Consider the following 27062-nt stretch of genomic DNA (forward strand, 5'->3'; position numbering starts at 1 on the left):
GGAGGCTGGGTTTGCTCGGGAATATATTTAGGAGTCAGGAAGGAAGGTCTATGGCAATTTAATCTCAGTTGTTCTTTTATTTTATTCAGCTTTCTGGCATCTGCTGTTGCCACAAAACAATACAGCACAATAAATAACAGCTGAATGTTCATTGTTCTTCTCCACAACCGAATCCCATAGGCTCCAGTGCTCAAAAACTAAAATGATGATGCTGATATAAACTGCAAGTGAGAGTGAGCAATTAGACTGGAGAAGTCTAGTGGCTGCCTTGGAGGGACGGATGCAGGGAAAAATGTGGTTCTGCAGAAAAACACTTCCGTGATATAATTTCTGCAACATTAGGAAGCAGAGTAAATTAATATACACCGGCTCCACTGCCAGCTAAACTGTATGATCTTATTTCAGATTCTCCCCAGTAATGAACAAATGATATCCTTCTACCGTAATATTTTATATTCAGAGGGCTTGATGCACATTTCATTCCAGTCTTTTTATCGGTTTGGGGGTCTTTATATTGTTTGCTTTGTTTCTAAAAACAGTTTGCTGAAACATGGGAACACAGGAGTGTCTCTGTGCATAGAGAATTAATAAAAAAGAATCGCCGATGTCTTCTGTGTCTCTCATTCCTATAGACTGACTAGGATATTAAATTCCTGGGTGAGTCATTGAATGTTTTCCTGTCTTTCTTTCTACTCTTGCTGTAATAGCTTGCTTGGAGAGATTCCTGCATTGAACATTGTCCCTTGCATTTTCAAAGCACCCCTTGGGGTTTTAGCCATGTGAATTTTATTAGCCAGAAACTGGGAACCCCAGGATACTCTACAAATGAAATAATTATATTCCTTAGTTGTTCTTAGCAGTCCAGAACACCAAACAAGCCCCACTTCATTCACACCCTGCACCACGTGCCAGGAAAGAAGCAGCTTTAGCCCCTTCTGATGGGGAAACTGAGGCACGGAGAGATGCGCGCATCTGCTCGCAGCCCTGAAGACAACCAACATCTGTGTCGAGACCAGCCTTTCCTCATGCTGTCCTAAACCCCTGAATTTCTTCGGGGCCAGTGGGCAGTTTACAAGGTAACTGTGGTACCTGCAGGGGTAGAGCCTGTGGCCGAGCCAGGATCTCCACTTGCTGGGGTGGAACAGCACAACCTGGCCAGCATCGAGGTATGTGTGCGGCCAGGACTGAGCTCATCCTGGCCGACGCACTGCAGCCCCGCTCCTCCTGCTTCTTATCTCCCCGTGTACCAGCCACGCTCCAGACACCCAGGCAGCTCCCACACAGCAGCTCTCCCTCCTCCAGACCTCCTGGGGAGGGATGGGTGGAGAACCCTTCCCTGCACCACTTCCCGCTCCCCAGTCCCCAGAGCTTTCACTCCGAGATGATAAAATCCTGCCTCGGCTGCAGGAAGCATGCAGCTCTCGCTAGGGAATATCTACGGTGCCTGGTGCGGGCTGAGACGGGGCGCTCACCATTTTCAGTTTGTGCTGCTGTAGGATCTCATCCAGGTTCTGCCTCTTCTTGTAGTTGAAGTAGAAGTTTTTGCACTGCGACACGGTCTTGGAGCCCACCATCCTGGCAATGGCCGACCAGTTCCGCCCATGCTCAAGGAGACCTGTGGTGGGAGGCAGGAGAAAGCAGAAGGGTTTAACACCAGATACGCTCGCACAAGGGCAGCATTATCCACGCAGGATAGGAAACAGCCTCCGCGCAAGCCAAACTTCACAGGAACAATACGGTCACTAGCACCCGTCTGAATGGCTTCCTAGGCCAGGGGATGACCTACAAGAGCCTGTTTTTCTTTCCAAGAGGAAAAAAGACACTATGCTGACCGCCTCCAGAACAAAATACGCCCCACAGCCACGTCTCGGCCAGCCACCAGGCAGCCAGGAGGGCGAGTGGTGCTGCCTTCCCTTTCGGACAGCTGCAGGAGGCACTGGCGTGTCCGCGAGAACTTGGGCCAGCAGCTCTCAGCCCTTACTTCATGGCAGCAAAGGCTCTTTCCACCCTCCTGTGCCCCAGTGATGACTCGGGGTGACTGGGCAGTTTGGGGGGCTGGAGCACCCAGTGCTGTGATGGACGGGGAGGCAGAGCCTGGGCAGGGAGGTGGCAGCACCCAGGCACGAAGCCCAGATGATGTCCCAGGCTGGGAAGAGGCATGCCGGAGGGTTAGTGCTCATGTGCAAAACCAGCTTCCCAGGTCAGGCATCATGCCAAGGGCTGGAAATCCTGGCCAAACGGTGCCACCCAAGCACGTGCTCCTGCCAGCGCTGGGGCAACTCAGCAGGGTGGAGGAGGAAGGAACAAGTCAGCACCGCATATGTCTTTGCGGTCTCTGCAGGGGTGCCTGGGCAACCCCTGTCCCACAGCTGGAGGTGGGAGTCACAACCGCAGCCCAGAGACGGGTACAGTGGCACCCTTGTCCCTCCATCCCAGGCTCCAGCAGCATCGAGCCATTCTGGGAAGCAACGCCTTGCTGCCTGTAACCCTTCCCGGCACGTGGCTGGTCCTTCCTGTGGGGCCTGGTGGGGCTGGACCTGCCACCAGTTTGTAGGATGCTGTCAGCCCAGCTGGGTCGTGCCGGCCTGGCTGGCTCCTGGCTGCCCACGTGATGCCATCATCAAGCCAACAGCTCCCCTGTTCCTCCCCTGCTCCTTGTGTAGGGCACAGGATGGAGAAACTATGAGCCCAAGGGCACGGTACTGCCATAGAAGGTGACTTCAAGATGAAAACCAGCAGGGAATGAACCTGCTAAGAGCATCTTTCTCTTTTGTTAGGGGTTTTTCCACTCAGAAGCCACCAACCACAGAGCCTGGGAACAGGCACTGCCTGGGCATCTCTGTCATCCATCCCCAACCCCTCCCTGGCTGCTCTGATGCCACGGGGCGTGGGACCACAGGGCTCCCCTGCACGACTCTGCTTGTGCCTGGGTGCTGTGGCAGCTGTGCCCCAGCCCCACTGCCAGCCGTCAGCCAGGCTACAGCCATGTGGCACCTCCCAGCCCCAGCTTAGCCCTAAGTGCCAGCCCAGCCTCTGCTTCAGCCCAACAACAACCTCCCTCCGGGACCGACAGGGCAGCCACAAGCGATCGGAGCCCGAGGGATGCACAAGGATCCATGTGCATGGCACTGGGGCTGTCGGTATGTCTGCGTTGAACAGATGGCACCACATACCCCAGAAATGAACCCCCCCTGTCCCTGCTTCCCAGGTCCTGGAAAAAACCAGGAGTACCCAGCACAGCAGGAGTTAACATCCAGCCAGTGCCTGTATCCTGCCCTGTCCCAGCACCAGGGCTTATCAAATTGCATGTAAGAGGCAGGCATCACACAGCGCTGAGCACCACAAAAGGCTGTGGAAAGCCAAGAAACAAGTTTGAGCTTTAACTCTGCAACTCCCAGTCTCGCTTCAGCCAAACCCGCGACCTCTGTCACCCTGCTGGCAGGCTGGGACTTCTTCAAAATAATAATAAAGTAAAAAAAAGGACGTCCGGCCACCAACTGCAAGAGATAACGAGCCAGGGTGGGAGTCCTCCCCCCGCAGTCGCTGAAGGCTGCAGGGGAAAACAGGACAGTCCCATGTCACAACCCATCCCCTTGTGTCACAACCCATTGCTGCCGTCCAAAGCAAACAAGCTGCTGGGCCCCCTTCGCCCATCGCCTGCCAGTGGCCGGGTACCAAGTGTGACAGCCGCGGCTGGAACCGTTTGCTGTGCCCTGGGCAAAGCCCCGAAACACAACCGCTGGCGGTGGGCAAGGCGCCGTGCCACCCGGCAGAGGGGAGCGGGACACGGCACGGCTTGGGGTCGGGGGGCGATGGACGCCAGCACCAGCGGTGCCCAGCACGGTGGGACCTTTGCAGCCATGGGCGATGGCACCTCCTGGCTGCCCCTTCCCCTGCCCAGGCTCGCTGTGCTGCTGCCCACCGGGGATGCTGCTGGAGGAGCTGGCAGGTGGCCGGGCAGGTGGCCACGTCGGTGCCGGGCTCCCAGGGTGGAAGGTGCCAGCGGGGAGCCCAGCACACTTCTCTTTACGTTAAAACCAGAGCAAAACAGCAACACCTGCTTCCCCACACGGTAATGATCTGCGTGCTCGGGGAGGGACCAGCTGAGACACCCTGGGACGCACTGGCAAGCCCTCGGCTCGCCCAGCACCCCGGCTCCATGAGCTCTGCCAGCCTGGCAGCCCCCAGCCCCTGCGTCCCCCAGCATGCCAGCCCGCCTCGGCACGGCACAGCACTGCACGGCCGTGGTTCTGCAGTGCAACTGAAACTATGACTAACTGAGTTATCAGATCTGAAGGCAGGCTGTGCTGGCTGCCTGGGGGGGGCTCGGGGCGCAGGGTCTGCTCGCAGGCACACAGCTACGCGCACCCCTGAGGTTAACCCCATCCATCCTTCGGATCCCAACGCCTGACTTACGTGCTCCGGGTCTGGCTCTGGCGGGCAGGGAGCGTGCCTGGAGCGTGCAGCGGGCGGGCTGGGAAGGACGTGGGCGTCGGGGCACTTCTTCAAAGCCCCCCTGGGCACGGCAGCCCACTGCGAAGCGCTGCGAGTGCTCCGCTCACACCCTCCCCACGCATTTTGCTTTTGCTCCTTCGCAGCAGCCGGAGACAGAGAAGAAAGCAAAGCCGGTTCCTTAAATCCTGGGGGCGAGAGGATTGCAGAGCCATGGGCGGCCGAGAGCCGCGAGCGAGCGGGCACCGAGGCTGGAAACCAGGTCACAGGCGGGAGACTCCTGACCTCGATGCCAGAAGTTGGTGGGAACACATGCTCCAGCCCCAGCGCTCTTCCCTCCGGAGCGAACGGCGTCCCCCGCGCCTCTCCTGCTCGCTGCCGGAGCCTTCCAGCCGCCTGCAGCCGCCGCTGTTAAGGTGGATGGAAGCGCCTCCGGTATTTTCTCCCCTACCTCACCTCCTCGCTCGGTAGCTCGGGGCTACGGGGAGGCTGTGCAGTTTCAGGAGATGCCCAACGTTGCCAAGAAATAGTAATAATTTAAAAAACAACGACAACAACAACAACAAAAAAAAGAAGGCAAGAGAAAGGAGCAGCCGGCTGCGCGCTGCAGCTTCGCTCCTGCCAGCCCAGGGACGGGGAGCCGGTGCCGTCGGTATGTGACGAAGCAGCGAGCGAGCTCTAATCTGTTCCTCTGGCTGACCCGGGGCTCGTTGCATCTGAATGTGACCTCTAGACAGAGCATTAATAACAAACGTGGCGCTGACCCAAGCTGACAAGGGGTGCGGCCGCTTGGCACCCGCTGCCGCCCTCCCTCTCTCACTTTCTGTCTCCCTCGCTCTCGTCTGAATGTCAGCGGCAGGGGGAGGGATCCAGGAAAACAAAGCTTGGCTAATAGTTTCCTCCGCTCTCAAGTGAATCAAAGGCGCTTTTCTTTGGGGACGTGCGCGCCGGCGAGCGCGGTGCCACACCGGCGGGATGCCGTGGCACCCTGGCACACCTCGGCCCTGCAGAGGAGCTGGGGAGAGGCTTGGCAGCGGTTCCACCACGGGCGGACCAAAGCCTCGGCTCCGGTACCGGCACACGGAGGCTGGAAGGGAGAGGAGCCCGGAGAGCGTGGCAGTGTACACCGGCGGGGCAGCGTGGTGGGCGATGCCCTCCCTGCGCCCCCGCAGCTCTCTGCGGCGGTGGGCTTTTACCAGAGCCGTTCCAAGGCTCCGCGCGGCCAACCTGCTTCACCCAGGGCTCGTCGAGGGTGGTGGGAGCCCCCAAAAGGGTCCCTTAATGGGAGCTCGTGTGGATTAGCTGATCAAGGTCACAGGGGAAAAACTAACTGACCTCATTTCCCTACGCCCAACGGTACCTGGTGTGATTCTCCAGCCCCTCTTGCACCCACGCACCCTCTCAGGAGCGGGGATGGAGGCAGTTCTGACTACAGTGCAGCCAAAACGTGCCATAACTCCATCCTGGAGAAAGCCTGGCACTACGGAGTCAGCAACACCACCCAAGTCACCCCAAAAACGCAGTTGGTGTCGCTGAGCTGAATTAGCGCATCGCAGTGTCGCTTCCCCCCGCCGATCCCAGGGCGGTTTGCAGTGCGTGGGAGAACCAAGGCACAAGGTGAGTAACCCCTCTAGGACCAAGGAGCCGATGGGTGGCAGAGCCGGGCAAGCACTGAGCTCCTACGCTGGGCCAAGGCAGAGATGGCACACAGGGGACAAGCCCGTGTCCCCATAGGCGCTGGGGGCATTGCCAGAGGGACCATCGTATGGGCAGCCAGCTCGGTGGGCTCTCACCACCATGACGGGTGATGCTCTCCCTTCCTTAGGAAGGCAACACCAGAACCAGCCTGCCCTGCTCCTGAGGGACCTCGCCTTCGGTGGTCTGACGCAAGCTCTGATGGCTACAAGGAAGCTTGGAGCAAATCCCCAGCAGCTTTCATACCCATCATGCCACCTCTCCGGAGGGAGGCAGTGCCACCAAACAAAGAGTGGGTGTGGAGCTGGGACCCCTCAGCATCCAGATCTCCCCTTCGGAGGAGCCGGTTGCTGGACCACTGCATCAATCTGCTGCAAAAACATCGAGCCCTGTGCCCCGACCACGGACCTGCCCAGCTCTCCCACTCCTACCACAACCCTCCTTTTGTGCTCTGTCCCCATCCTTTGACCCTGGCAGGGGATGGGAAGCCTCCCCCTGGGATGCCTGCTCCCCGAGAGGTGCCATCCCCTCCAGTCCAGCCAACAACATCCCAATCTCCAGCACAAGGCAGCAAGCGCACGTGGAGCAGCTGCTCCCGGTGGGCCCAGCTCTCTCCCTTCACCTGGCTTGGATATTATCCCTGCTCCCTTATTGTTGAAAAAATAACACTCAAAATTAAAATGTAGGCTGTAAATTATAGTAATTACCCAACAGTTCCTCCTGACAGGCCTTTTGTGTTTCATTCACTGACACTCACTAAGCAAATCCTCGCAGTTTGCTCCTACACGCTTGAGAAACGTTCAGCCAGCAGTGGCAGAAAGCGCAGCCCGGGGGGGCATGGCACACAGCGGCACTACGGGCACCATCCTGGGGGTACCACCTTGGGTAAGGAGCAGCAAAGCCCCAACCTGGGATGCCAGGGTTGGGATCACCACTGACCGCAGCCTCTTCCAGGGCAAGCATGGCCAATTCATGCCTTGGACACAGTTTTGCCCTTGTGGCACCCACCCTACCCCATTCTGGTGATTTCCACCCTGTTGCTTCATCCAAACTCCACAGCAAAGATGCGGCTCACTTGGGGCGGGCGGACGGCAGGGCTCTGGCCGTGGCGGTGGGTGCTGGGGACAAGCAGCCCTGCCCTCGCCCTGGGCTCCCCTTGCACCCAGCCTGGATGGAGGGCACCTCAGTGGGAGACCCCAAGGCATGTCCCAGCCTCGGTGGGGGACCCCCAAGGCATGTCCCAGCCCAGGGCCAGCAAGAGGGGCAACACGCAGCGACCAGCACATGCTGCAAACCAGCTTCTCCAGCCCTCATTTACTACCATCCGCAGGTTATTACAGCAGTAAATATCTCCCATCAGAAAAGGCAAGGCTCCAGCAGGAGCACAGAGGAGACGAAGGGAGGAAGGTACGAAGCTGTTGGCTTCCCAGCATCATCTGTGCTGCAGCCAGCTCCTTGTAAGAGCAACAGCTGCCCTGCCAGGAAGAAGCAATGGAGGAAAAATGGGAAGACCCACCAGCCCTACCTCTCCCTGCCCTTCAGCCAGCACCTTCTTAGAAATAACAGTGCCAACCCAAAGCAGGGCTGGGGGAGCGCACGCTTGTGCGGGTGTTCACACCTGCTCGGGCTCCAGAAGGATCCCGTGCAGAGACAGCACGCTGAGAGGCAGCTGCGCTCGAAAGGTGATGGGAGGTGGCTGGCTTCTGCCGTGGGCTCTCGTGTCAGTGGGTTTGGCTGGGCGTTCATTTGAAGAAATCAGTCTTTTTTAAAAAAAAAAATCCACTTTGGTTTAGTTTTGTGAACGGAATGGGACTGGGGAAAAAATGGTGCAGGTCAGTCCAAAGCTCGTCTGGCTTGCTGAGTTGGTTGTTGGCACAACTGAAAATCAGCCCTTGAAAGAATACCTTCGGCATCCAAGGAAATATTTTACATTTTCCCAAAATGAACTATTCAGGAGTCTTCATGGGTTATTTAATTCTCTGTCATCAACTTTCCACATTTCTGCCCGACCCTCCTCTGCCTCATCATGCCGACTCCATCCCGTGGCCTCTCCGGCTCCTTGGCCTGGGAAAAGGCGCAAAGAACCCGAGGCTGGCTCTGCTGCAAGGACAAGGAGCAGAGAGCCCCGGTCAGGCGTGGGAGGACCTCAGGTGCACAAGGAACTGCCATTTACACGCCGCCTCTTTTACAAAGAACAAACCCATTTGTTAGACGCCAGGGGAAAACCCAGAGCCGGGCGAGAACAGATACCAGACTGTAAAGGCTAACAAAGATCACACCGAAACCTCCCAGTTCAGCGAGTTCAGCTCCAGCACCGCCGCGGCTGCTCTGCAATGCCGAGTGCGGGGAGCAAAACTCAGCGAAGGGGCTGGGGGGTCCATAAACCCACCCGGCTGCTCCAGGTTTGCTTGCAAACTCCCTTGCAGCCCACCTTTGTAACTCCTGCTGGCAGGGGCTCCTGCCGGCGCGTCCCCCAGAGGCAGGAGCTGCCTAAACGGTGCCTTTTCATGAGCCGCCCAGTCCCGTTGCCGAAAGCCTCTTTGCCCTGCCCGGCGGCACAGGCAGGCGGAGCGGTGGGCACTGCCCGCTCCCAACCTTGGGAAGCCAAGGGGAGAAGGGAAGGGATGGGGGGAAATCCTTGAGTAACTCTGGTTAATCACAACCTGCTTTCGGGATCACAGCCGCAGTGCAAGGAGGCAGCATCAGACAAACACACTCCCCTGTCATTATACCAATCTCTGCACATTTTGACAGACTAGTGAATCAAAGTTTATTGCATAATAAAAGTGTCATTAAGCAAGAACTTTCCTCTCGCTAGGTTTTCGTTCCCCTAGTTAACTTTAATAACATGGTACTCCCCTTTATTGTCTCTCCCAGCAGACATGGTCCTGCCTTCTCCTGCTTGGAAACTCTCCGTGAAGTTCTGCAACTCCAGAGCAGAGCAGACGACTCTGGCTTCTCACTGTCCCCGGGCTGTTTGCTCTTACCTCTCTCAACAGAAATGACACGGGGTCTCATGCCACCAGTGCAACGCCAGGGGTGGGCGGCAAGGCCAGGCTGATCTCCCAGCTGGCGGGTGCTGGGAGCAAAAGTCACACCCCCCCCCCGCCCAAGCACCCTGGGGTGTTAGGGCTGACTTTCTGTATGACCCACATTTTTGCTTGCTTAACTCCCTGAACCAGCTGGCTGTGGGCTTTGACTGGTACCAGTACGGGAGAAGAGCTGGGGTGGCTGCGTCCCCATGGTGAGAAGAATGGTGCCCATGTCCCCAAGCCCCCCATGAGCGGGTGCCCAGGGCTGCCTCTGCCCCCTCCAGCCTCTGAGGTCACCCCCGGAGTTTCGCAGCTGCTGTGAGCTGGAAACCCCCATCGCGCCAGTCCCTGGAAATGCCAAACAGAGCCAGTTCGAAGCATTACAGCGGCTGCTTCCTGGCGAAGGGGAATTTGGCTTCTCTGTAGAAGTCTGGTGTTGCAATCTCAGTTTCCCAGGTTGTAATGGAGGGAAAAACATCAGCAATCGGGCTTTACACCAGCAAATCTCCCTGCCTCATCCTGGCCCCTGGGCTGGAACAACACTACGTGCTCCCACACTTCATCCTCCTTCCATGCAGGCTCTGGCAGCTGGTTTCAAGACTCCTTAAGCACACCTCCAATATACAGCATAAAACAGCAAGAGGCACTTTTTAACAACCAGATGCAATCTCCAAAACAAAGTGGCGCTCAGAAAAGATCCCTCCAACAACCTTCCCCTGCTCAGCACCTGCTTGCCCTGTTACCTGGCCCCAGGCCAGTTCGCTTGATTAAAGTCTATCAATTAAGTTTTGGGTCTATAGAGAGCCCCTCTCAGCAATGCACAGGATTGGCACTGGGCTGTAAGAAGGGTTGGAACAGCTTAAAGGCGAGTGAGCCGAACGCTTTGGGATATCCACAGGCAAAGTAATCCAAGCCCACAGCCCCCATCGGCACCTGGGCAGCCAGCGCTCCAGAACATGTAATCACCGTCCCGGCAGCAGGTGCATTTTCCAAGCAGAGTCAAACCTGCTAACATGCCTGTTTGCGTTTGCCATCCCCGAACGGCACTCATTTCCATTTTAATTTCCCATTTACAATCCTCACCAGGCCAGGAGAGTCGGCAGCGATGCAAGTGGGATGCACGGGCTGGGGATGTGAGCTCGACAGCCCATCAACAGGACATGACTTTGGCAAAAAATTAAAGCAGCGCAAGAGCTGGCACAGGAGCAGCACGAGGAGGGGAAGTGGCAAGAAGGGCTGTGCTACACTCAGCACTTTTTAAAAACGGTCTCGGCAAAGGTTCTGAATCAGCTCCAGGATGTAAAGTCACCCCACGCCACCCACAGTCCCGGCTCTTGCGAGCTCCCCGACACGTGGCTGCGGAGCGCCGGGGTTCACCGTCTTCTCCCTAAATCCCAGAGCTGCTAATGCAGCAGACACTCTCAGCGTGTTTACAACAGATTGTGCCGGTATCGCGAACCTCCAGGGAGTGGGGCAAAGCTGTGCCTCGTGCTACAGACACCAGAAGCTGCAAAAAGCAACAGGCAAAGCACCTTCCCTATTTCCTACAGCTGGCTCCTGCCTCGCGGGACACACATGGGCCCTGGCCGCAGCCCAGAGGTCCCTGCTGTTGGCACAGCTCCTGGGGCCTGAGAGACCCAGCATGTCCCCTGTGCTACCACCTGCCTCCCCACCCCCACCCCCCCCCACCAAGGCTCACTGGGAACAAACTAGCAGCAGGACGGGCAGAATCGGGCCCCGCAGCACCGGGCACATCACCCTGTGCCAACTCCAGCAGTCAAGACACCGTCCACCCTGGATTGCTGCGTTAGCTCCAGCAGAGCCGACAGGAGAAAGAAAACGAGCGGCTTACCTTTTTTAGCTGTCTCCATCTCCTCTTCGGTCCAGCGAGAGCTTTCATTCATCTCCAGAGAAGCTGGGAAGAAGGAACGGAGACAGTCAACCGCGAATGGGACACAGCAAGCCCTGCGAGCCCGGAGGAGATACCCAAAGCCCCAAACCCCATCTCGTGCCCCGTTCCCCGGAGGCACGACAAAATGCAGTGCAGTCGTGGTGCGGGCTCTCAAGGGTTTTCCATGCCACAGTTAACCCAAGCACAGCATCTCCCCCAGCCCTGGGGTGCATCTCGGTGATGCAAAACCTCTCACTCTGGGACTGGAGGTAAAGGCAGATGGCTTGAGGGTGGCAGCAGATTTCCTGCCGATCCGGTGCCATGCGCTCCGGCCCGCCAACAGGTACCTAAGATGGAGCCGACCGCGGCTGTGTGCTTTGGAGATGGCAGATACAGGGTGGGACCGTCACCCTTGGCGGAGACGGAGAAACAACGTCACCTCAGCAGTGACTTTGGCCGACGGCATCTGTTGAGGGAGTTGGCCCTGTCTGACTGCGGGCTCCCCCAGTGCCGTCACTGGGCTCTTGGACATCTCAGAGCCATTTCTAGCAGTAACAGGGGCTCGCCCGGAGCAGCACCCATCACAGGGGGATGCGCTGCTCCGGCTGGGAGAGGCAGAGAGGGGTGTCAGCACCTGGTGCTCCCCCTTTCCCCCACCCCAGGCATGGTGCTGGGGACACGGAGGTCCTGCATAAAGCCTTCACTATGTGCCAGCCCTGCTGGCAGCCTGGCACTAGAGCAAACCCTACAATAACAAACCAGGGTGTGAGTCAGAGGCAAAAAACAACTCGGTAAGGAAACAGATTTCCGGCTCAGGCTGCCAAGGGGTTATTACTCTAAACAACAGGGAAAGCATTATTTCAACAGTGATGAGAGATGTTTTGACAGTGTCCTTTCAAAATGGAAAACAGGCTGATGGGTTCAAGATAAAGGATACTGGTGAGGAGAGAAGGAAGCATCTTCCAAGAAGCTCTACAAGAAGCCGAGACCCCATGGGGGGACAATGTGGGCTCCGATGCCCACAGCATGAGGCAGAGGGATCCCCTTCACAGCTGGCTGAGCACAACTGCAGGTGTCACCTCCTGGAAGCCAGCGCAGGTCACGGCCTCCCCCAGCCACACAGTCCCCCCCGCCAGCCGTCGGCCAAGAGGGAGGGAAACCGATACCTCGCTGCTTCCCCTGGCTGCGGGCAGAGCTGGGGCCACCGCGCTCATTTACGTAAAAGCGAGTGTCCCCGATACGCTGTGCAAGGCCCTTCGCTCAGCTGGAGGATGGCTGTTATTGTATGGCAAAGAAATGTCAAAGAAACGGCCCGTTTGGTTTGATTAATAGTATTTACTGAGGTTGCACAGTTATGAAACAGATGCCTACAGGGAGCTCCGGCACGCTGCAGTTAAACCACAATACGGTTTTGTGTTGTTTTTTAATGTTCAATTGGTATTTAAAATGCAATAACTTTCTTAGCCAACCTAAATTAAAGCACTGTTGTAGAGACATAAAGCGAAACCAATTGCTCAGATATGTCACTGGAATCGATCCATTCCCTTTTCCCAATTTAACACGGTCTAAAGTCTTTACTCTGTGTTCACAGTAAAGTTTATCAAGGACTCTGAGATGCTGGGATGAAAAAAAAAAAAAATCCCATCGAAGTTACTGGCATTATCTGCTGCTTCTTTGCAGCACTGCTTCACAAGTTTGAGAGGGAGAGCAGGGCTCCGTTGTGCTGGGAACTATTTATATCGCCTATACGAAAACAGAGTGCTCGCAATCAAGGCTTCAGCCAGTTGTCAGCAGAGGAACAGGGAGGCAAAACACCTCCGGGTGATTTATAGCACATGGAACAGAACAGGCAAGAAATTGCAGAGCAAGGAAACCAAGAGGAGTCACCCTGCTTTTATTTTTACCTGCCTTAGGTACCACGGTAATAATTTTGTATTTGGCAGAGTAGAAAATATAGGAAAATCAGCCAAATTCCTTGATGCATTGGCTTCTTCAAGTCAATACCCGAGCAGTTTTCCAGCGTGGCCACTACCCACACTGCAGATGTGAGAGGCAGATGCACCCGACATGGGGCTGCCGCTGCGGCCAGGGATGCCCATTTTGCCCCAGCCAGGTGCAGCAGCCTCGCATGGTGCCGGCCGGCTGCCACCCAAGGGCTGGCGCGGTCCCTGGGTGCCATGTCACGGGCAGCACGCTTCGCCTCACCCCCTCACTCTGAAGCTGCTCCCAGCCTCTTGCCGCTGCGCTCTGCCACCCTGCAGCCCTGCGCAGGCAGGACGGAGGACGGGCTGCAAAATCCCGACCCCTGTGCCTGGCCAGCTGCCTGTGGGGGAGCTGAGCTGGGGCACCAGGGACCAGTGCGAAAAATGCTGCTTGCTGGGCAAATCAAGTGCAACCTGGGGTGCACAGCGCAACTGCAGCCAGGGTGGAGGGTCCTGAGCAGCTGTAACCCGCTGCCTCCTCACCACGTCCTTCAGCTGCAGAGATGGAGAGGGACCAGCCCAAGTCCCACGGCTGGGGGTCACAGACCCCCCCCCCAGGCTGCAGCTGCTCGGGCTGCAGGCAAATTTGAAAAGAGAGAGGGCAGGAGAACCAGCAGGGACCCAGGCAAGCCCAGGAGGGCAGAGCAGGCTCCCGTGCAGAGGTCGAGGGTACTCGAAGCCTGAGCTGCTGCGGAGGGAAACATGCCTGTGGGTGCAGGAGGGACACGAGCCTTGCACGAACCCAGCCAACGTGCTGCTAAAACCGACGGCTTCCCTTTTCGTCTTTTGCAATACTTTCCCTATGAGGCTGTAAAACCCGCTAACACTCGGCCAGGATAGCCCAGGCTTGCAAATACCTCCGCTTTATCTGGGTGAACAGCTCTGGGTAATTTTTGGGATGCAGAAACCTCATTGCTGCCCCCCAAAACAGGAGGATTTCAGGAAGGAAAACACTCCTCTGTGAGCAGGGAGCAGAGCAGGGTGATGTCCCATCCCAGCAGAGCAGACACCCCAAAAGCCCTGCCAAGGCCCCCCCATCCCCATGCCCGCTGCTACCCACCCAGCTCTGCGCTCTGCTGCGGGGTGGCTGCCTCCTCGTTGTTCGCTTCATTTGCCATGGAGCGGGTGATGCGGCCCTTGCGCCTGCCCTGGCTGTTAGCGGTTTTCCGACCTTTGGAGGTGACAGTTTCTTTCTCATCGTTGTCTTCCCCAGATGTGTCATCGTTCTTGTCCCTGCAAAATCAGGGAGGGAAGAAAAAATTTTGTTGGGTTGGTCTGATTTTTAGGTTAAGCAATTATTTCTCTGCACATGTTTGGGGATGGTTGGTTGGGTTTTTTTTGTGTGTTAGTCTTTTGGGGGGGCAGGTCTGCTTTTATTTATTATTTTTTTTTTTGCACACGCAGGCTCTTTTGCTGGCTGGATTGGCGGTGGGGGTGATTTGCAGTGGGGTTTTCTTTCTGCAGCTGGCTGCAGCTCCACCACCAAGTGCACGCAGAGACCTGACGGAGACAGGTTTAATACCAGACCATTCAAATTCATCCCTGCCTCCTCCTCATTTATCTTGCTGAAAGGGACCTGCTGGTAAATGTCTTCGCAGCCTAGATATAATGATGCCAGATGTTCTTTTAAACCAAGTATTAAGCCCATTACAGATAGCTAGCGGTCTGCGTGCCAACCTTTCCCCACCACGGCTCTGATGCTCCCCGTTCGGTACAAGGGAGGCAGGGCTAGCCGCAGCCCTTCATCTGGGAGTGCTCACATTGACATCAATAATGCTAAAGGTGAAGCGCCGTGCTCGGCTGCGCCTGGATTGCTCCTCTGACTCCCAGAGGCTCTCGCAACAAAACAAGCCGGAGGATTAGAAGGGCTTCGCTTGTTAATTTGGTTTATATATATTAAAAAAGAAAAGCTTATCAGAGTTGTTTTCCCAGTTTGGGAGCAGCAGGGGAGAGGGATGAAGAGGAGAACAGGCTCTGCCCTTCTGTCCCTGCAGAGGTGAGGTGGGCACACATGGTCCTGCACGGGGTCAGGCAGCCCTGGATCACGCCATGTCCCAGCACTGCATCCCACCACCACATCCCACCACTGCATCCCACCGCCGCAGCCCCAACCCTCACTGGAGAGGGAGGCAAGCCAGACAGGGAGGGCTGTCCTTACTTTGTCAGTTCTTCTTTGTCATTTTCAGTTTCCTGCTTGTCTTCCTCCTTTTCTCCCTCCTTCTCCTTTTCTTTCTCTTTTTCATCTTTCTCTTCTTGGCTGCTCCGGGGCATTTGCTGCTGCTGCTGCAAAACAAGGGACGTAAAATAAAACAACCCCTCCGTGCTGAGGCGGATACATGGCAGGCAGCACCTGGGCCAACCTAAACAAACGTGTGGACACAATGCCGGGGGGCGAGCAGCCAGGAGGAGAAGGCGCTGCAGGCAGGGGACACGGGTAGGGCGTTTACAGAGACCACGGCGGCCGAGAGCTCTCCGGGGAGATCAGGGGTAGCTTGGGATCAGGCATGGCAGCCACACTCTGGCTCCTGTCCCAGGCAGTGGGACAGCCCCAACAGCTCCCCAGGGGTCGGGCAGCAAGCAGGGACCTGACACCGGGAAAGGCAGGGAGGTGAGAACAACCCCCTCCCTGTTCCCTGCAGCTGACCGCTTAGCAACATCGGTCGCGATTTACAGCTGGTGGGAAGCATTTTGCTGGAGCATGAAGGGACACCAGAGATGCCCCGAGGCTCAGTGATACCAAAGCTGTGATCTTTTTCCTAAGCACCTGACATGGCCCTCAGGGACATTTTATGGCCCTGTATCGGGGAGATGGGAAGATGCCTGGCTCCCTGCTCACTCGGTGGAGGCCATGCACCCAACCGCCCCAACGTCGCTGCTGCTGTCGCTCGGACTGAAGGCGCTGCGGTACCCGAGGGAGGGACACAGTGATAATAATAGTTCTGGATCTTGTTTCAACAGCTGCAGGAAGGAGGATGCTGGGGAGGCCTGGTTCCCCTGACCTCCCTTCCCTCTGGCAACCAGCACACGAGAGGCATTTCATAGAGAAGTAAAAATTAGAGACGGAAATGATTTATTAAACCATCTTGCTCCCAGCTAATACAAGGCTGCTTGCTCCAGGAAACCCATGCAGGCTCCCCCGGCCCTTGCCCAAGCTACAGGGCTTCCACCACCCCTCAGGAAAGGGTTCAGTGATGGGAAATTGCCTTAAAGTGGATTTATCAGCAGAAAGCAGGATCCCAGGTGGTCTGATCTGGCTGGCACGCAGCCATTCAACAAGTGCAGATGAGGTGTCCCCGCATCCCTTGAGCCAGCGGGGCTGGCCTGTCCCCCACCTGCAGGAATTGGGAGGCCACCTCGGACATAAGCATCCCTGCAGCAGCGGCACTGGTTGCCAGATAAACCCTCTGCCCACACGGGCTGGTGCTAAATGACTATGGAGCTGTCAAAAGAAGCTTTGGAGCAGTTTAATGAGAAAGCTGCTGATTCTTTTGGGCCCCAGTTCAACACAAGTCCTTGAGACACAGGCACTGCCATCACCGAAACCCCGCCAACTTTTGGTTCTTCCTTGTACAGGGGGGAGGCAGCTGTGCCACCAGGACCCCCTCGGCAGCACATGCATGGCAGGCTTGGCCAGCCCCTGGGGCACCTCCGTGCCGGCACACGTGCAGAACACACCTGGAGCTCACACCCCCGTCCCACCCCCAGGAACGGCTCCGTGGGATGCAAGGCTGGGAGCATCCAGGGAAGGGAAGCCGGGAAACAGTTGGGATGAGCACTCGGTCGCTTAAGATTTTCCAAAGTCCATAAATCTCTAAGCTTAGGGAACAGGCTGTCTCCTGCAGCACCTGGCCCAGCGTGCCAGGCACTGCCCTCGCCAGCCCCCAAATCCCAGAAGGAGGGGGCAGCCAGCAGCTCTGTGGGACCGGGAGGCTGCCTGCGCTGGCCACAGAGGAGCAAGGAGCATCCATCACGTACACTTCCCCAACACTGCCCTGAACTCTGTGACTCCCTGAGTCACACCGTGGTGAGCCCCGAGGGTGGGTTCATCCCAGACAAACACCCACAAGATGAGGGCTGTGACCTCTGAGGGCCAGGCAGTGAGCAGGGCAGGCTCTGCCCAACCCCGCACCCACCCACATTCCCTTCACCCAGCGCTGTGGCAAGGGAGGGGAGCCCAGATGAGTTCTGCAGTATTTCTACCACCCTCGTGAATGTTTTCTTTTGAGGCATGGGGGAAACCCTGCATCCTAGAGATCCCAGCTCCCCAGAGCATAAGCTCAGCTCTCCTCCAGCCCTAAATCTAGCCACAACCACCAAGTCCCTGCCCCAGCATCAGGCTGCCATGGGCTCCCAAGGGAAATTTCAGCATCATCTCATCTTCCCGCTCATTTGAACCAGGGGGCTATCACTCCGAGCAGCCATGGCAGCTCTTCCTCAGAGGAACAGGCTGGGACGCAGCAATGCTACCAAGCTCTCCGTGCCAGCCTGCAGAAGCTGGGCTGGAAGGGCAGGGAGCAGTGTGAGCAGCCGTGGTGGCTCATGCTGCAACACAGGTTCTTCCCCAGACCGGTGTCTGCCGAGCTCCGGCATGCAAAGGATGGGCAAACCCTGCTGGCCTAGCTTCAGCGGGCCACTGTGCACCCCTCTGCTCCCAGGGGTTTCAAGCCCAGCCTAGCAGGATGTCACCGTAGGGCTTCTCCCACCGCAGAGGAGCATCTCGATCCAAGGATGCCCTCTAGTGATTGCCCTGCTCGGGCCACGGAGGCCAGATCCAGGTGGGTGCAGCACCCTGCGCACAGCTGCACAGGACATGGGTGTCAGGATTGCTGTCACCTGCCAGCCCTCCCTCACCCAAATGACATGCCTCAATTGGGCAGCATTGTCACCATGAGGGCACAGTGGGGAGCGCTGTCCCCAGCTCCACCCATGGCTGTGCTCACATCTTCATCCACAGAAGACTCCCAGCCAAATGCCGCTTGGAACCCTGGCAAGCACACGGTGACGGCGTATGTTCCGTGCTACGGCGCGGGTGCACAGTAGGCCACCCCCTGGCCACCCCCGGAGCCACCTCCAGGGACAGCCAAGCTCCCAAATGCCACCTTACACCCCAGGGAGGGGGTACGTGCTGCAGGGCTGGCTGAAGCCCCAGAGCCATGGGGGTTGAGGGGGGGCACAGGCACCCAAGGGTCCCAAACGCAGCCATGCCAGAGCTCAGCTACAAACGGCACGCAGAAAAGGGAGGTGGGACACCCATCAGGGACCGACTGCAGCAGCTGCCTCAGCCCATCCATGCTATGTGCTCTGCCTCAAGGCTCAGCTCGTGGGGGCACAGCCAGGACCCCCGCGCTGGCCAGTGCCCCACGCCCAGCAGCCAGCTGCCCCCGCAGGCTATTCTTAGCGTTGGATCGGGCCCAGCTCTGGATGATTCAAGGGACGGGACGCCATCCCAATGCGTGACAGGCCAGGAAATGCTTCCCCAGTGACCAGCCCATGCTCCCGGTGATTCAGGCTGCCCTGGTTAGAGGTGGGCCGGCAGGTGGGTCAGCCCACGCCCACACCAGGGATGCTGCCAAGCTCCCAGCGAACTCCAGCCTGCATCCCTACACACACACGCACACGCCCGGGATGAGGCTGCCCAGCTCCCAGGGGGAAAGCAGGTCCGAGCTCCCCCACCTCGCCCAAGGCGGCCGGGGGCCGTGCCCGGGGCCGGGGGCCACGGCTGTGGCAGAGAGCAGGGCTGTCCCCTGTCCCGTCCCCCGTCCCCCCCCCCTCCCCCGCCCAGGCCAGAGGCTGTGCCTGCCGGCCCGCCCTTCCTCCCCAGCATCGCCCGGCCCCGCTGCCGACACATCCTGTTTATTTCAAAAAAAGGGCCCGGGACACAAAGCACCCGCGGGATGCGCCCTGCTCCGAGCCCCCGGCGAGGGGCGGCCTACCCCCGCCTCAGCCCCCCTGTGCCCCGGGAGGGGAGGGGGAGGAGGAGGGAGCCCCCCCCGTCCCCGCCTCCCGGCGCCCCAAAGCCCGGCTCCGGGGGCGCTGGGGCAAAGCCCGCTCGGGGGGCGCTGAGGTCCCCCCCCGCTGCCGGGCAGGTGGCGGCCGCGCTGAGCACGGCCCGGCTCAGCACACGTCCCGCCGCAGCCGGGCCCGGCGCGGGCAGGTGCGGCTCCTCCCACTCCGTTCACTTCCTCCGCCGCACACTGCCTGCCCCGGGGGGCAGCTCCCACCCCCCACCGCCACCCCCCGCGAGCCGCCCCCCGCCCCGCAGCCCCCCGCACTCACCTCCCCGCGCCCCGCAGCCCGCGGGCGGCCCCTGCTCCGCGCCCCGCCGGCCCGGCGCGCTGCGCCTCCCGCTCTCGGGCTCTGAAGGTTTCCTGACGATTTGCATAGTTAAGCCGTAAACTAACCACAACATTCCTCTTATGATTTTGCAATCTGCTGGAATAACGTGGTCGCTCGAAGTCGAGTCGATGAATCATCATCTATAAACCACAGCTCTCGTCACCGGGGCTCTCAGTGCTGGCTGCAGCCAGCGTGATTAATCCGCCAGGATGCCAAATTAACCTACAGCGCAGGGTTATTTATTTTCCAAACTTGCAAACTGCCGGAAAACGACCACTCCTGCCATCCCCTCCGCGGCAAGATGTGCCAGAGGCTGTGCCACCGGTCCCTCGCTGTCCGCAGGGCATCCCCCCCGATAGCCACCGGACCGTGCACGTTGCCACTGAGGCACCCACGTCCTCCCCCTGTGCCCCCTCCTCACTCCCTGCACCCTCCAAACACACACCACACCACCACCGTAGCGGGCACGGCTCCGTTCCCCAGCCCTGCTCCTGCCAGGGACAGGCACAGACACCATTTCCCAGCAATTCTCCCCGTGACGTTTAGCTGAGCTCAGCCCCAGCAGTCCTGTTCCTGCCACAGGGCCACCAGCTCCTGCCACCCCCGGCCACGCTGCTTGCTGGTGGGCACGGCCGTGGGGACCCACAGCAATGGCACTGTGCCAGCCCATCCCCGAGCCGAGGAGACATCCCTCTCTCTCACACCAGGTTTCCAGGCCAGATTGGCTGCACGGGGGATGCCATTTGGCTGCCAGCAGGTGCGTCACCTCTACTGCCATCATCACAGCTGCCCTGGGCCCTTACGGAAGACAAACACACCACAGAGACCACCAGCTCCGGTTTGCTCCTTACATCAGGAAGGAGCAAACCACGAGCCCCTGCCCCTGCGTGCAGAGGGAGCCACTCGTGCCCGGCCAAGCTGCGAGGCAACCGCTTTGGTGCCGCTCAAGCCCATCCTGAGGTACCGCAGGCAGCCAGCTCCGGGGTTTTTGCTCGAAGGCGGCTTTGCAAGCTCACTGCGGCAGCGCAGTGACTCCTGCCAACCCTCTCCCCACCACGTCACACCAAAGGCTGCCTCGAAAGAGCTGCACCCTGCCGACATGAGCCCTGTCCCCTCCGGCAGCTGGGAGCGCCCCCCCGGCCGTGCCGCCTCTCCTGCGTGCAGGGCGCCAGCTCTTCGCTTCCCCCGTGGGTGACTTCAGATCAATGGCATTTATGATGTTCTCCAGGGGCACTCAGCTGCAGAGCAGGCTCAGGCCGAGGTCACTGCACGCAATCAGGGAGTTGCAAATTAAAACCAGCTCGAGATAAGCTAAAGACAAAAGACCTAAGCTATGCTGGCCAGGAACGCCTGGGCTTCGCTTTGCTGCTTCTCCAGGAGCCCCAGCACGCCTGCCATGGCCCTGTGTGCACGGCTGCCTGCTGGCATTGCCCAAGCATGCTGCGGGGGCCGGGACCGGCACCACGGGGCAGTTGGCACTGCGCTTTTTGCAGCACCACCGGCCGGGCTCAGCACCTGGCTCCCACGCTGCTCCCCGGCCTTGCAGGATGCTGCACAGAGCATCTGCCAGGAGCAGGGTGGCACCATGCAGCCGTGGCTTGGGAACATCCTGGCCCCTCTCCACCACCCGCATCCATCCTTCCACCTGCTTTCAAACTCTCCCTCTGGCCGGTCACACCAGCGACAGCCAGGGCAGGGACTCAGCTTCCAAGTGCCCGCAGCACCAGCCTCCTCTTTAGCCACCCCACTGCCCACGGTCTCCCACAGAGCATCCTTCCCCGCTCGCCAAGGCTGCAGCAGAGGTAGAGGCACCCACTACTGAGCCCTGATGCAAAGCAGCCACCACAGATGCTGCTCCACGCATCTCCCTCCCCATACCTCGGAAGCAGGCTGGATACAGAGCGTGGGGAGGATGGCTTAAAATTACACGTCTGTATCACAGAACTGACTCCCAGGGCCTGGAGCCTCCGATCCAGTGGTCTGGAACGCCTCAGCCCTTGCTGCCACCCACCGCCACGCAGCCTGGCTTCTCACGACCGCGCATGGCACCCTCTGCTCATGGGAGAAACCACAAAGCAAAACAAGCCGCTGCCAAAACAACAAGGAGAGGAAGAGGAATGTCTGCCGGCGACTTAGCTTTGATTGCTCGCATCCCGGGGCTGGGCTTGATGCTGTTGGCTGCAGAAGCAAGTCGAAAAATCAAAGGGCTGGGCTCAGATTTGATAACAATGATAGGGAGCATGGGGCTCGCTTGGTTCAGCTCCGACCACGATGGCCCGGAGCTGTGCTGCTCCTCCGCCGGGAAACAACAAACTCTGCAAGACAGCAATCATGACATGGCAGAGACTGACAGCACCAGGGCCATGCCCAGCATCCCAGGAGGCACAGAACAGGCCCCATGCACACTCGCCAGCTCTCCGGCACCACAGGCCACAAAACACAGCCAGTGCCAGCAGCAAAGTGCTGGCAGCCACAGCTGGGCTGTTCTGCCGTGCCACAGGAAAGCCCCGTGCCACCTCCCAGGCTGCTGGTCCAGGGGACAAGCAGCATGTGGGGGACAAGGAGAGGGGCTGGCTGCGGGACCGCAGGTGCCAGATGCTGCAGCACCACTCACCAGGCCACAGCACAGCCATGGCCAGTGCACCCACCGCAGCGTGGGCACATCTCGGGAGCCTGCTGGGCACAGGGCTCTTCCTGGCAGTGGCCCCTGTGCAGCTCAGCCCAGCCCAGCTGGCGCTGGTGCCTTCCCACCACTCACTCCATCTCAGCAAAGCACAGAAGTGGTTTTTACAGGACCCTGCTCGCTCGGATCCCTGCTTAAATCACTGAGGGCTTTTCCATAAGAGGAAATGTTTCTTTTCTGGGTTGCTGCTGAGTTTTTAAAAAAGTGATTTGATTGCTCGTGAAGGGAAAATGACCCGAGGGGAAGAGAGCGTAACGTTTGGAAGCGGTGGAGATGAGTCCCCACTCTGTCCCAGGCAGGGAACATGTGTTTTCTCTTCCTTGTGGTTTGCTTTACCCCACTCCCCCCTGCTCACAGCCCCCTGGCCACATGCCGACCACCCCAAGCCCTGCCAACAAAGGAAGGTGTCGGGTCGGCAGCTCATGGGATGCAGAGCAGCATCCGTGCACACCACAGATGCGCTGAGGGCAAAGCAAGCCCTGTATCTTCGCAGAAACAGCTTTCTCCAGGATTTGCAGCTGTACTTGCGTTAGTTGCTTTTTAAAAGCAACTTAGCAACGATGTGACCTATTTCCTGTCTATTCCCAGTCAAACCTGGATCACAACAGATAACTCATCCTAAAATCCAACTGCTTCTATCACTTCCCGTCCTGCTGCAAAACTGCTGCAGGTCCCCCAGTTGGGACCTGGATCCCAAACCCCCATCCTGAGCAGTACTCACGTGGGTACAGGTGCGGTGGAGCACTCGCCAGGAGGACACATCAACCTGCTGCTGGAGAAACACGAGTCTGAACTCTGGGGCCAAGCGGATGGGGGGGGGTTCCACGTCACTTTTAAGTGACTGTTTTATTATGGCTAACCACAGACGCGGTCAAGCTGCATGGAAGAGCCTGGCTGTGGTGGCCCAAGGGTCCGTCACCAAGTGGTCCATCAGCAGCCCATGCCAGCACTACCCTGGAGGGAAGGGGCTGCACATCCCTGCCTGCCGGTGGCCGTCCCCGCTCCAAGCCCGCAGCTCTCCCTGCTGTCCCTTGTGCTGCCAGCAGCCCGTGAGGCCGTGCTGGGACCCAGGGACCGAGCAGCCATCCTCCTGCAGCACTGCATCCTTCGATTCTTTTCCCAAATATGGCCACATCGTTCCCGTTTAATCACCCCCAAAACTGCAACTGGGATTTCAGGAATGCAAGTTTCCATTGTGTTTGCCCGACTGCCCTGCCTGGAAGGGTGGCAGGGCTGCGGGAAAGCCGCAACACCCTCGATATGGGGGAACAGGCATGATGCACCTTACCGGGACAGCCTGGGGGAGCCTCCTAGCCTGAAAGAGCAGGCACTAATGGAGGGTTGCAGGACTGATAGCTGGAACGCCACAGGCTCTCACACCTAACCCACCTCCTCTGCGCCGGCACCCCAATGCTCAACCTCACCCATGACAGCACAGCGCCGGCCACTGGGTGATAGCCCCTTACCAGCCCCGTCCACACGTTTGGTACTGGGCAATCAAAGCATCCCGGTGAGGGCAGGAGATGTTCCCATTTCAAGGCATGGAGACAAATGCAGGGCCTGGTAGAGAGCACGCAGCAAAGTACGGGACAGGCTGCAGACCCCCAGCCTTCACCCGTGATGTCCCCAGCACTGTTGTCAGGCTGCCCTGTGAACTGGGAAGGGCCCAAGCTACGCTGAGCTGTAGGAAAAGCATGCGAGATGGGTGTTTTCCCAGAAACAACCACTTTCCCTGATAGGAACTGGTTTCTTTGCAGGTTGTATTCCATCAGCTGCTGAGCAGGACCTGCTGCCTCCGAACACCCACCACACTCACGGGAAGCCTGCTGCTTTCCATGAAGATGGTTTTGGACCACTTTGGAGGATTCTGGGGGTTAGCTGCTTTTGTCTGGATTGTTTTTGGCTACAAGGAGATAGATTTAGAGTGAGAGCCTGTACCGAACTGCACATACACGAGCACCCAAAGGATAAACGCTCTGCAAGTCTTTTCTCCCCATGAGGCTGCACTCAAGCAGGACCAGGACCATGGGGTCTGGCCAAGTTTGACAACTTCTATGGGTCTTGTGGCCTCAGCCTGGCCGGGCAGGTTACTCCAGCCACCAGCAGTGCTGTCGCACTGCAGACCTGGCCAGAAAACGAGCCAAGTTCCATCATTTTGTGTCCCAGCTGTCCCGGCCCAGCCCATATGCGACGGCAGGATGGGGCAGAGCCGAGGGACACGACAGCGAGCAGGGCTCGCACCAACATCTCATCAGCAGATGATGAGCCCATGCCCCAGCACCGACATCCCAGGCATCATTCAGCCAGGCAAACTGCTCCCTTACGGACTGCCCCTGCCTGCTCCGCAGATAATTTCAGTCCTCTTTAAAATACAGTGCTCCAGTCAGCACAGGCTTAAATGCTTACAGAATAATTTATTGGTATTTGTGGCAGCCAAGTTCACTGCCCACATCCAGGGCTGTTTCCGTATGATGTGCTGCATTATTAAACCAGGATATGACAAGTATCTCCGCACATCTGAAAGAGAAATTGTCAAATCCTTTGTCGCTAACAAGAAGCCACTCCCCAGATTGATGAAAATTGAATGCTTCCCAGAAAGAAGTATCATTCATCTTGTTAGCCCCTGTGGTTAGCGGAGCGGGGGCACAGGCGCAGTTTGCCATGGAAGAAGCAGTGTGCTGAGCTCCGGACCCGATTCTGGCAGCAGGGGGAGAGGTGACAGCACGGCGAGGCTGCGGGGTGGCCGGGATGGGCTGCAAGGAGCTGTGGGGCTGGGGGCAGGCAGCGGCTGTCCGGCAGCCCAAGCCCCCACGGCCCCCGCCGACTGCAATGGTGCTTCTGTGAGAAAAGTCACGGGCTTGTTTATAAAAATCCAGGCTGGGGCTGTTTATCCATGCCGGCGAGGGGAATGGTTTGTGTTTGGGGAGGGCGGGACAGCTGGCGGGACGAATAATTCGATTTGGGTTTTGGCAGGGGGCAAGGGAAGAGGGTGGGCCTGGGAAAGGCTGTCGGCCCTGGCAGGGGATTGCACCGGCTGCCCGGCCAGGTCACGCCGCAGCCCCCGCCCTGCCACCGCTCTCCGGAGGAGGAAGGGGGGGTCCAGGCAGCTCCGGTCCCCCCAGGTGCCACCAAGCGAGTCCTCACAAGCGTCAGCACCACCCCACGGGGCCTTTGCGCTGGGGAATACTCGAGTGCTGTCTGACAGCAGCGCCGAGGGGGACCGTCATGACGGCATGTCCTGTGGGCTGCGTCCATCCACCGCGGCGTATGACTTCATCCACCTCTGAGTCATCCCCACGGCGGGCAGGCGGCTCCTCTGGCTGCCCGTCGCCACGGCCAGCGAGAGCATCGAGAGCATCGGCAGCTTTGCCTGCTGGGATGGCCACCCGCCTCCCCATCCCCGCACCGCGTGGGAGCCCCACGGCTTCTCCCCAGGAATCTACTGGCACCACCGCAGGAATTATAACTGGCATACCGTGGCTGCTCCACTGCCATGTGGGTAACGCTACTCCAAAATCAAAGCAAACCTATTCTGGAATAAAAACCCCACACTCCACACAGAATAATTATGTTGAAATAGCATCACTTCCATTCCAGCACCGCTTCAGCCCAACACTTGCGCTACCACAGCCCGGCTGAACAGCTTGCACATGGCGCTAATTGCCTAGCTTCATTTTTGGTGCTCCCTGCTACAGAACTAGGGATGTTCACAGAGAGATGCTCTTTGAAATACCCTGAAGAGCAACTGCAACAGTCCCCTCGGCGACACATCCGTGCAAGGGCCTTTCATTACAAGCTCATGCAAATTAATGCTTATTACTGTACACTGAATATTGGATCAGATTGTTTTACCACGACACAAACTTTTTTTTAAATTTTTTTTCCAGCGAGAAATGACACACTTGAAAGTTATTCCTCTTCCCATTGATTCCCCCCTCCCCCTTGCAGGGTTAAATGGCATTTTCCAAACCTGAACACAGAGGATTATTTTAGCAAGGACCTTCATCTCAGGAGCCTCAGTATTATGCATAATGATCCATCAGATGCGTATGCCTTTCATTCATCAGCACTGATGAAGGCGGTGTGCCGGGACCGTGCGCCCTGCCTTGGAGCAGGCGGCTGCTCGATTTTCTGACCAACTGGAAGCAGAATCATGTGAAGTCCCCAGTCTTGGCAGGAGATTTTTAGCAATAAGTAGCAGCTTTATGAGGAATATCCTTTGCCAGGGGACCATCAGCCAGGGAGCAGTGGGATTCTTATTTTTTAATGGACTTTTAATAAGTAGGCCACAATGATAATCTTGACACCAGAGCAGCTTTATTTCTATGTGTAATTATCTCCACTTCACTCTCAAGCTCCCTGCAGCCTCCAAGAGCAAATAAGACCACCAACCCCTCCGTGAGAAAAAGAGCGAGAAAACAGCATAGGGCCACTTGAAATGCTGTTTGTATCAGACCTCATTCGCTCCTCTCATCCGACACAAAAGGCGACCTCTCCTCTACATCAATTAAATCTCACTTTGGGCTTTTTAACTGCTTGAACCCTTACCAGCAGGAAAATCCGTGCTCAGAGCACGGGCAGTGCTGGGAACGCGGCGCCACGTCTCCCAGTGCGTGCGCAGCCCCGTCTCTCCCCTGCATGACGCCCATCCCCGCGCTGTCCCACTATGTCTCCCACCCTTCACCCCATCACCACCACTGGTGGCTGAGACTGGGTAAGTGAGGCAGAGCCCCCAGCACTGGGGCAGCCCAGCACTGCCAGTCCCCAGCCACAGCTCTAACTCTTTGCGAGGACACACAGGCAACAGGTTGAGGGACCTGCACGGGGTTAAAAACAACCCAGGACCCCCTGAGAACAAGCAGAGAGCCATGGCTGAGCCTCCCAGACCAGTTCCTCCCAAAGGAGCACACCTTCTGCATGCAGAGGCAGAATTTGAGCAGCTTCCAAAAAGAGACTCACCAAGCAAAAATCCCAGCCAGTACCGGACCTGT

General features: G+C 58.0%; 1 protein-coding gene across 11 annotated transcripts in view; it reads right to left on the bottom strand.

Moving 5' to 3' along the window:
• The window catches only part of NCOR2 (nuclear receptor corepressor 2), a 253526-nt gene that overhangs the window by 48881 nt on the left and 177583 nt on the right, over positions 1-27062 (bottom strand). For 10 of the 11 annotated variants that reach the window (XM_040611191.1, XM_040611149.1, XM_040611181.1 and 7 more), the window contains 4 exons: positions 15211-15335; positions 14113-14285; positions 11032-11094; positions 1473-1615 (listed from right to left, as the gene is read on the bottom strand). In XM_040611191.1, coding sequence (XP_040467125.1) covers positions 1473-1615; positions 11032-11094; positions 14113-14285; positions 15211-15335 — 504 coding nt within the window. The remainder of the gene's footprint in view (positions 1-1472; positions 1616-11031; positions 11095-14112; positions 14286-15210; positions 15336-27062) is intronic. The other variant, XM_040611127.1, reaches the window with a different exon arrangement.

The sequence above is a fragment of the Falco naumanni genome, chromosome 1, assembly GCF_017639655.2.
Source record: "Falco naumanni isolate bFalNau1 chromosome 1, bFalNau1.pat, whole genome shotgun sequence".
NCBI lineage: Eukaryota > Metazoa > Chordata > Aves > Falconiformes > Falconidae > Falco > Falco naumanni.